The sequence below is a fragment of the Sinocyclocheilus rhinocerous genome, unplaced genomic scaffold, assembly GCF_001515625.1.
Source record: "Sinocyclocheilus rhinocerous isolate Xijiao unplaced genomic scaffold, SAMN03320098_v1.1 scaffold2738, whole genome shotgun sequence".
In the NCBI taxonomy this organism is placed as follows: Eukaryota; Metazoa; Chordata; class Actinopteri; order Cypriniformes; family Cyprinidae; genus Sinocyclocheilus; species Sinocyclocheilus rhinocerous.
The window spans coordinates 126,353-137,512 of NW_015639530.1; the positions used below are offsets into that span (position 1 = coordinate 126,353).

General features: G+C 31.9%; 2 protein-coding genes across 2 annotated transcripts in view; both read left to right on the forward strand.

Moving 5' to 3' along the window:
* The window catches only part of LOC107751426 (iron-sulfur cluster co-chaperone protein HscB, mitochondrial-like), a 5,959-nt gene extending 4,019 nt beyond the window's left edge, over positions 1 to 1,940 (forward strand). Inside the window, exons 4-6 of the mRNA XM_016567152.1 lie at positions 1,172 to 1,316; positions 1,525 to 1,572; positions 1,714 to 1,940. Coding sequence (XP_016422638.1) covers positions 1,172 to 1,316; positions 1,525 to 1,572; positions 1,714 to 1,808 — 288 coding nt within the window. The 3' untranslated portion in view covers positions 1,809 to 1,940. The remainder of the gene's footprint in view (positions 1 to 1,171; positions 1,317 to 1,524; positions 1,573 to 1,713) is intronic.
* Positions 1,941 to 3,749: 1,809 nt separating this feature from the next.
* Positions 3,750 to 6,835, forward strand: LOC107751421 (iron-sulfur cluster co-chaperone protein HscB, mitochondrial-like). The gene is made up of 5 exons (XM_016567149.1): positions 3,750 to 3,755; positions 4,020 to 4,200; positions 4,409 to 4,456; positions 4,598 to 4,662; positions 6,648 to 6,835. Exons 1-5 carry the CDS (start codon positions 3,750 to 3,752, stop codon positions 6,687 to 6,689), a joined length of 342 nt encoding a protein of 113 aa, XP_016422635.1. The 3' UTR covers positions 6,690 to 6,835.
* The last annotated feature ends 4,325 nt before the right edge of the window (positions 6,836 to 11,160 follow it).

The window sequence follows — 11,160 nt, forward strand, 5'->3', positions numbered from 1 at the left end:
ATTTTTAAATATAAAACTTGGTGAAGTGATTTATGTGTCGGTACTTTTTTAACATATCCAGCACATTTTAACAATAGCGTGATAATACTGATAACCGTGATAATTTTGGTCACTATAATCGTGAAAAGAAATTTTCATACAGTTTATGTATGGTTTATAAACATTATTTTAAACATTATGCACTATTTTCAAAGATTGTCATGTTATTTTATTACGCTTTGAAGAAACGTGCATAATATTTTGCTCGATGCGTCCTCTTGTGGCCTCAGGAGAGAAGCCAAAAGCTTTTTTCCCCCTAACTGAAATTATGCCTTTTAAACTCGAATATAATTTGAATTTTGATAATATTTAAGTGGAAAATTCGAATTTAGTTTTTCAGTCATTTTGACAGCCCTACAAAGAAGTACATTTATTTAAAATAGAAATCTTTTGTAACATTATAAAGGTGTTTACTGTCACTTTTAATCAATTTAATGCATCCTAAATGAAAGTTTTTTTAAATTTTACTTACTCCAAACTTTTGAATGGTAGTATATCAACAAAAATATTCCACAAAAATATTAGCAGGAAAACTGTTTTCAACCTTGAAAAAAAAAGTAATAATAAGGACCAAATGAGCATATTATAATGGTTTCTGAAGGATCATGTGACACTGAAAACTGAAGTAATAATGCTGAAAGTTCAGCTTTGCATCACATAAATAAATAAAATATATAAAAGAAATAAAATGCACAATACAAAAATAAATAAAAAATAAAATATATAAATAAATACAATTTTAAATATATTAAAATAGAAAACATTTTTTAAAAATCACATTCACACCAGATTATTAAAATACATTCAGCTAAAATTATGAAGAAAAATGGAAGTGAGCTCTTGCAGTGCAAATGATTTAGCAATCTAGAATCAAATAAAGTAACATTCAGAAATGTTTAAGTGCCCAAATAGATTTTGCAACCACTATAGTGTATATATCACACAGTATATTTATATCAGCTGTTGCCATGTTCTGTATTTTTACACTTTGACATGTATAGAAAAATAGGTTGAGTTTATCTGTGGGCGCTAACTTAAAAACAGGCACTTAAACCGATCTATGACTACTGAATGTTACAGAGTTCTGTTTTAGTAGCTGTTTACCCTGTGTAACCTGCATGTTCTGCTGCAGCTGGAGCTGCGAGGGGTTTTGCTGGAGGAAGGAACGGATGCCGCCGCGGACCCCGCGTTTCTCCTAGAGGTCCTGGAGATCAATGAGAGCCTCGCAGAGACGCGGAGCCAAGATGAGGTCAGCACTATCGGGCGGTCTGTGCGAGGTGTGTAGGCCTGAAAGAAAAGCTCCAACCGGAAGTGATTGTTGAAATATTGCTCTGCACCCACTCTTGTCGCTCGCAGCTTATTGATGTGACCGTTTGTGGCCCCAGATTCATTCCATCAGAAAGTTCAAGGTCCTGTGGTTTTATGTTTTCGCTGCTAAGTCTTATTCGTGCTGTTGATATACTGTATTTTACTTCCTTTCACCAGAGAAACTGAAAGACTTGACTGAACGGATGAATTCATCTCTGATTAAAGGTATTTTTCTCTCTTTCTCCTCCTCACGACCTCCCAAATTTGACAGAAATTCAGCGCCAAGGCCGGTTGCATGCACATTTCCATGGCATGCGAGTGGAAAACAGCTGTTTTGGTGTTTGCCTCACGAGTCTCTTTTCACAGGGGATCTGCTGACCGCCAAAGAGCTCCTGGCCCAAATGAAGTACTTCACAAATATAGAGGAGAAGGTAAAAGACAGAATTACAGAGGGTTGCTGAGGGGAAAATTGTAGTCCAGCTCAGTGAAAGATTCACGCTTGTGCTCTGAAGTTTTTATAGTAGTATATTTATTGTTAATGGTGTGTATTTGTTGGATTATTGTTGGTATCTAAATAAAGTACATTATTTTAATCTTTTGTCAAAAGCAATGCTTACATGTGCAAAACTCACCTCTGTGATGCTACAGTGTTGTCATTGGTTGCTATGGCATTGTTAGGGCTTTTGAGTCATTTCTTACTGGACTAATTCAAAAGAGCACAAAGTATTATGGTCTGTTGATACTGTATGACTCTGGTGTATCCTGCAATCTAATTTAAAGGGATTTTTTTTGCATGTTTTGTCGTTTTCAAGTCAAAAACTGAGCTCTTACATGAGTGACAGCACACCTTTCGACCAAGATGCATGATTTAATTTATATATTTAATATGTATTTAATATTTAATATTTAGAAGTAATTTTAATATTTTCTGTTTTAATTTTTATTTAATTAATTCATTTTATTTATTTATTTGACTGTTTAGTAATTCAGTTTTATTTGATTTTCAGTTATTAATTATGGTGATTCAGCTTAAGTATTTTTATGTAATATTTTATTTTATTTTATTTCAGCTTTATTTCAATTAACAAAAATATAATATTTAATATAGTTAAGTTTGTTTAGTTTAATTTTGTCATGTAATATTTATATTCCATTATTTTATTACTATTTTGATTGAATTTATTTTTATTTTTTTTATTTTAAGTTCAGTTTAGGTTTATTTATTTCCATTTGAGTAATTTTGATGATTCAACTTAAACTTATTAAACTTACTAAGTTAAACTTAAAACCAGAGTTGCAGCATAGCTAAAAAATTTTCAAATTTGTTTCAAAGTTAAAATACTATAAAATTCTGTAAAGTTTTGTGTAGTTTAATTTTTCGTGTAATATTTAAATTTCATTATTTCAGTTTTAGTTTTAGTTCAGTTTTAGTTTAGTTCCAGTTAGTAATTTTGATGAATCAACTTAAGTTAAACTTAAAAGTACAGTTAAGTTCTGTTTTATTTTATTTTTATATATAATACTGATATTTTATTTCAGCTATATTTCAATTAACAAAAATGTTTTAATACTGTAAAGTCTTGTTTAGTTTAACGTTTTGCATCTAATATTTAGATTTTATTTCAGTTAACAACACACACACACACACACACACACACACAAAAGAAATTTTCATACAGTTACATTATGGTTTATAAACATTATTTTAAACATTATGCACTATTTTCAAAGATTGTCATGTTATTTTATTACGCTTTGAAGAAACGTGCATAATATTTTGCTCGATGCGTCCTCTTGTGGCCTCAGGAGAGAAGCCAAAAGCTTTTTTCCCCCTAACTGAAATTATGCCTTTTAAACTCGAATATAATTTGAATTTTGATAATATTTAAGTGGAAAATTCGAATTTAGTTTTTCAGTCATTTTGACAGCCCTACAAAGAAGTACATTTATTTAAAATAGAAATCTTTTGTAACATTATAAAGGTGTTTACTGTCACTTTTAATCAATTTAATGCATCCTAAATGAAAGTTTTTTTAAATTTTACTTACTCCAAACTTTTGAATGGTAGTATATCAACAAAAATATTCCACAAAAATATTAGCAGGAAAACTGTTTTCAACCTTGAAAAAAAAAGTAATAATAAGGACCAAATGAGCATATTATAATGGTTTCTGAAGGATCATGTGACACTGAAAACTGAAGTAATAATGCTGAAAGTTCAGCTTTGCATCACATAAATAAATAAAATATATAAAAGAAATAAAATGCACAATACAAAAATAAATAAAAAATAAAATATATAAATAAATACAATTTTAAATATATTAAAATAGAAAACATTTTTTAAAAATCACATTCACACCAGATTATTAAAATACATTCAGCTAAAATTATGAAGAAAAATGGAAGTGAGCTCTTGCAGTGCAAATGATTTAGCAATCTAGAATCAAATAAAGTAACATTCAGAAATGTTTAAGTGCCCAAATAGATTTTGCAACCACTATAGTGTATATATCACACAGTATATTTATATCAGCTGTTGCCATGTTCTGTATTTTTACACTTTGACATGTATAGAAAAATAGGTTGAGTTTATCTGTGGGCGCTAACTTAAAAACAGGCACTTAAACCGATCTATGACTACTGAATGTTACAGAGTTCTGTTTTAGTAGCTGTTTACCCTGTGTAACCTGCATGTTCTGCTGCAGCTGGAGCTGCGAGGGGTTTTGCTGGAGGAAGGAACGGATGCCGCCGCGGACCCCGCGTTTCTCCTAGAGGTCCTGGAGATCAATGAGAGCCTCGCAGAGACGCGGAGCCAAGATGAGGTCAGCACTATCGGGCGGTCTGTGCGAGGTGTGTAGGCCTGAAAGAAAAGCTCCAACCGGAAGTGATTGTTGAAATATTGCTCTGCACCCACTCTTGTCGCTCGCAGCTTATTGATGTGACCGTTTGTGGCCCCAGATTCATTCCATCAGAAAGTTCAAGGTCCTGTGGTTTTATGTTTTCGCTGCTAAGTCTTATTCGTGCTGTTGATATACTGTATTTTACTTCCTTTCACCAGAGAAACTGAAAGACTTGACTGAACGGATGAATTCATCTCTGATTAAAGGTATTTTTCTCTCTTTCTCCTCCTCACGACCTCCCAAATTTGACAGAAATTCAGCGCCAAGGCCGGTTGCATGCACATTTCCATGGCATGCGAGTGGAAAACAGCTGTTTTGGTGTTTGCCTCACGAGTCTCTTTTCACAGGGGATCTGCTGACCGCCAAAGAGCTCCTGGCCCAAATGAAGTACTTCACAAATATAGAGGAGAAGGTAAAAGACAGAATTACAGAGGGTTGCTGAGGGGAAAATTGTAGTCCAGCTCAGTGAAAGATTCACGCTTGTGCTCTGAAGTTTTTATAGTAGTATATTTATTGTTAATGGTGTGTATTTGTTGGATTATTGTTGGTATCTAAATAAAGTACATTATTTTAATCTTTTGTCAAAAGCAATGCTTGTGCAAAACTCACCTCTGTGATGCTACAGTGTTGTCATTGGTTGCTATGGCATTGTTAGGGCTTTTGAGTCATTTCTTACTGGACTAATTCAAAAGAGCACAAAGTATTATGGTCTGTTGATACTGTATGACTCTGGTGTATCCTGCAATCTAATTTAAAGGGATTTTTTTTGCATGTTTTGTCGTTTTCAAGTCAAAAACTGAGCTCTTACATGAGTGACAGCACACCTTTCGACCAAGATGCATGATTTAATTTATATATTTAATATGTATTTAATATTTAATATTTAGAAGTAATTTTAATATTTTCTGTTTTAATTTTTATTTAATTAATTCATTTAATTTATTTATTTTACTGTTTAGGTTTAATTTATTTATTTTTTCTCAGTTATAGTTTTAATTCAGTTTTATTTGATTTTCAGTTATTAATTATGGTGATTCAGCTTAAGTATTTTTATGTAATATTTTATTTTATTTTATTTCAGCTTTATTTCAATTAACAAAAATATAATATTTAATATAGTTAAGTTTGTTTAGTTTAATTTTGTCATGTAATATTTATATTCCATTATTTTATTACTATTTTGATTGAATTTATTTTTATTTTACTTTGTTTTAGTTCAGTTTAGGTTTATTTATTTCCATTTGAGTAATTTTGATGATTCAACTTAAACTTATTTCAGTTACTAAGTTAAACTTAAAACCAGAGTTGCAGCATAGCTAAAAAAGTTTCAAATTTGTTTCAAAGTTAAAATACTATAAAATTCTGTAAAGTTTTGTGTAGTTTAATTTTTCGTGTAATATTTAAATTTCATTATTTCAGTTTTAGTTTTAGTTCAGTTTTAGTTTAGTTCCAGTTAGTAATTTTGATGAATCAACTTAAGTTAAACTTAAAAGTACAGTTAAGTTCTGTTTTATTTTATTTTTATATATAATACTGATATTTTATTTCAGCTATATTTCAATTAACAAAAATGTTTTAATACTGTAAAGTCTTGTTTAGTTTAACGTTTTGCATCTAATATTTAGATTTTATTTCAGTTAACAACACACACACACACACACACACACACACACACACACATATATATATGTATGTATGTATGTATGTATATATAGTTAACAATGATAATCCTATGCTGTTGCACAAATTGTGCTCATGTGCACTAAATTTGAATTCTTTAATTTGAATAATTGTAATAAATTATTAGGTTAGTAGTTAGTTCAAAACTCAATCCTAAGTGTGAGCAATAATAATTGTGATGCTTGCATTAGCAAACGCTGCTGATAACACATGCAAACAATCTTTTAGATGTCGTTTCATAAACTATGTGTGACTTTCCCAAGACAATACTTCTGCGTTCAGTGTCAAACTGTGATTGGCTGATGCCACGTTTATTTAGGTCTGTCCTTTTGGGAGAACAGAGAAAACAGGAAACCCGCAAAATGATGAAACTCTAGTTATAAAACAAAACTGTGCAAGACAACAAGATTCATTTAGCCCGATCCCCGTTTGAATCTTTAATGCTACTACTAGACTTGCAATCTCAGTGCGCTTTGTGATAAATGCATCTTATTCTCTCTAATGTGGGCTGATTCATTAAATTGTAATTGGAGCTGGATTTGTGCTAGATGATGGCATTACTTTGGACACACAGTCTCTTATTAGATAGCACTTTGACAAAATTTCTTTATTGCGTCAGTTTGTACAGTCGCTTATGGTGTGGTATGAATTAAATTACATCATAACACACTTATCAATTCTGGATTTATGAATGTGTGTGTTTGTGTGAAAGGGCAGCGTCAGGGAGACAGGATCAAGGTGTGTGCATGCTGGAGCTGAAAATGCCTCCGCTGAGCTGTAGGGGGAAGCATGTCACCTCACTATGGAGACTGTAGAAAACCCCTCAACGGCTGTAAGTCGTGTTTATGAAATGCTTGTTATATATTCTTATGTATGAAGAGCATCATTTGGGTAGATCTTAAATTACTTTGTTTTGACACTTTGATTTAAATCTGTATAGAAATGTATGGTTTTTAGTTCTCTTATGATGGAAAATCGGTTAGAAATCTTCAGTTTTGTGCTTTTTCTTTCACTTCACAATCAGTGATTGCACACAGTTGATTAGTTGTGTTCACTAAGTCACATTTCACTATTGCTCACACTTACGGTTTTGTGGGTTGTACATGAATGATGCCTCAAATCACTGAAGCTTGTTGAGAAATAATTTTCAAATTGATCGTACTTCTAAGCTTCACTTGGCAGACGACGGACTTGAGAAAGGACTTGAACCCATGCACTGTACAAATGTTTGTAATTTTTACAGAAAACGATATATACAATGAAAACTGTAAATGGTTTAACATTGCATTACACATAATTTTATGGTAAAATACCTTTCTTTCTTTCTTTCTTTCTTTCTCAAATAAAAACTATGAATAACCACTGAAATTATGGTGAAAACAGGAAAAGGACATTTCCTTACATGACACATGAGATATGATTCACATATAAAAGACTATAAAAATGCTCATTACATTACAGTCACATTACCATATATACAGTGAAAAATTGTAAATGGTTTAACTTTAACATCACATTATATGTAATTTTACAGTAAAAATACTGTCAAATTTTTATTTTTTTTTTGCAAATAAAACTATATGAATGACTATATAATTCCATATAATACTATATCATGTCCCTATGTGACACATCAGATATAATTATAATTCACATATGAAATAATTTTGCTTCTTCTCATTTTTGTTATCAGTAATGTGCATTAGGGTGTTTTTTAAGGTATTATTTTAAGGTATAATACAGATTTTGGTAGTTCAAGATTATATTTATATTATATGATATATTATATCACTTAATTAAATATTATAGTTATAAGTAGTAAAATATACAGGCACCAATATGCCATCACATAATATCGGATTATGTATATTATTTATTTATTTAACATTTAGGTTTAATTTGTTTTTATTTCATTTTTAGTTTATTTCCATAATTTTGGTGATTCAGGTTAAACTTATTTCAGTTAATTTTGTTTAGCTTATTTTTTTTGTTTTGTTTATATTTTATTTGAGCTTTCTTTCAGTTAAAAATGTTTTAATTACTGTAAAGCTAAAGCTTTGTTTAGTTGAATTTTGTGGTCTATTTATTTTTTATTTTATTTCATTTCAATTGACAAGAAATATTTTTAATAGTTTTAGTTAAAAATATTAACCCTGGGCCAATGAACAAATGGTGCTATTATGCACTACATTTTAATACTTTAATTAAAAAAAAGAAAAAAAAAGAATACAAAGTGAAAGTTCAAGTCCCAAAATATAGGTACCAATATGCCATCCCGTAATACTGGATATTGTCACCAGATTTTTTTACTAAGAAGTTCTGGAAAACACAGTTCCCATTTTTTCCTGTAAATTTAACAGAATATTTTTAGTGTATAGACAAAAGTTTAGGAATAGGTTATGACTAAGAACAATGCCAGCTAGTCACAACTCCTTAGCAGCTGCATAGAAATGCCCTAGCAACCACTGTAGCAAAGCGGCGGCATAATTTGCAAATTCAAGAACCACTGACTTTTTTGGTGTCCAAACAAAGCCCATTTAGATCACGGTGACTTTGCAGTTTTGAACCCAGCTTTGTCTAAGCTGCCACTGTAGAAATGACCATTATAAAGTGAAACTTCAGCTGCATCATCTCATCTCAAAGGCAAAGAAACAAGGACAGAAAATTCATTGGAGGTTAGAAAAACAGCTTAGACATGCCAGTTTGCATTTAATCTTCAGTTTAAATCCATGTAACGCCACTGGAGCATTGCCCTGTGGACGTCCCGCTGAAAACAGGACTTGACTCGTTTGTTTATTAAGTCAAGAACGACAGTGTCACGTTTCTAAGTCTTCATCGCAGGAGACGATATTTCCTTAATACATGTGAATTAAACCACAGAGAGAGGAAGGGAGGGAAAATGTGGCAATCTGATTATTATTCATCCTGTAATCGGAAGGCATCTCCAGCTCTGCCAAATTAATGGGAAAACATGATCGACCAGTTCTGAAGCCACTGCTGTCTCCGCATACACTCTGAAATTGGGTTTGAAAGAAAAAAAGGATATGTGAAAAATAGAGGGCGCATCTGTGAAGAGGAAAATAAGATAAACCTTCACTGGTGGGGAAACTAGTGTTAAGGAAAATGGGCAAGAACGCATGTTCTTAAATGAGGGTGAGTTTAAAAGGTTTAAAGGTGAAGTGTTTTTGCTCAGCTACATTCTTAAAAATAAAGATTCCAGAAGGGGCTTTCACAGCAATGCCAAAGAAGAACCAATTTTTGGTTTCCCAAAGAACCGTTAAGTGAACAGTTCTTTAAAGAACACATTTTTTGTTAGTTTAAAGAATATTTTAATAATCTGAAGAACCTTTTTCCATTATGTACAATCTTTTGTTTAGTAGAAAAGTTCCATCAATGTTAAAGGTTCTTCATGGAACCACTGATACCAAAAACGAAGCTTTATTTTTAAGAGTACAGTGTCAACCATTGGCCTATCTATCTATCTATCTATCTATCTATCTATCAATCATCTATCCGTCCGTCCGTCCGTCCGTGATAAGTGATATGGGATGAGAAAAGGCAGAAAAGCGAGTTCGGCTAAAGATGGTTATGAACCCTAGTCGATCGTATCACACGCTACGTCCCTGCGCTTTACTCTCCAACCTACGGCACTGCTGACATGATTTGACTCTGTCCAACGAGATGAAATGAATGACACGAGTGTGTTTATTCACAACTTTTTTTCTCTAAATTTAATGACTTTTTTTCTTGAAACACAACAAATTTTTCTCGTAAATGAGTTTATTCTCAACATTTTATTTAGACTTTTTCCTCGAAATGTAACGACTTTTTCTCTTGTAATTTAATGACTTTATTCTCAACATTTTATCTCGACATTTTTTTCTCTAAATTTTACGACTTTTTTCTTGTAATGTAATGACTTTATTCTCAACATTTTATTTCGTCATTTTTCTTAAAATTTAACAAGATTTTTCTTGAAATTTAACAACTTTTTTTCTCTCGTAATTTAATTACTTTATTCTCAACATTTTATCTCGACATTTTTTTCTCTAAATTTTACGACTTTTTTCTCGTAATGTAATGACTTTATTCTCAACATTTTATTTCGACATTTTTAAAATGAGTTTAATCTCGTATTATAATGACTTTAATCTCGAGATGGTTTTATTTTTTTTTTATTATTGCTTGGCCCTAAGTCTTTTTCGGTTATTTTGAAGCATATTGGTATCCAAACAGATGATGGGAGCCATTGACTTCCATTGTATAGTAGATGACAAAACTATCATATCCTATCCAAAACTATTGGGTGAACTATCCCTTTAAGTGCTCTCTCTTTTGCATACACTCTTTTTTTCTTTCAGGTAATCTACGATCATGGTGATGCGATAGTTAAAGTTAGTCATCAGATGACATGACATACCGGAAATGCATCCGGTTTAATGGCACAGACATTTGTAGGTAACATCTTTTTGAAAATGTGTCACAGTTGGACCAATGCGTTAACCAAGTATCCACAGATGCATTAATGTTTGTGACCTCAGAGAGGATTACTCTCAGGAGCGTTTAACAAATTTGACCACATCTAAATCCATTCCCCAGGTTTTCTTCCTCAATCAGTGCAGCAAATGTGGAATATTGTGTGGATTCCCTCTGGACCTGCTCATATATCATTGTTAGCTTGCAGTGTCACTTTTGATTAAGTTCTTTTTTTTGTGATTGAGCTGCGTGTGGCTCCAGCGTCACTATGTTCACTAAAGTGCATAACCCAAATATACCAGTATTCAGACAAGCAGATATGAGTTTAGATTATAAAGCATGATCAGCATGGATTGTTTGTGTGCTGTGTTCAGATAGAGTGCTGCATGATTACTCATCTTTGAAGGATCCTCCTTGTGTAACCTTAAAAATGCTAATGAGATATTTACCCTCAGCAGTGTTTAACTCGTACTGTCTGATGCTCTTCATTAAGTCATTAATACTGCATGCAGATCTGCTATTTTAATCCTTCCCAGAACGGTTTGACTCAAGATGAATGTGTAAAAAACAACAACATATGATATTCTGCTTCACATGTTAGGTTAAATCCCACAAAACCTGTTGAAAACATGTCCAGGTCACACTGTGCTCCTAAAATTACACTTTATTAAGAAATGAAGCCTATTTTTAATAACACATTTACAGTTTTAATGCCTATCAGTTATGCATATTTTCATATTCCTGAAATGTGAAA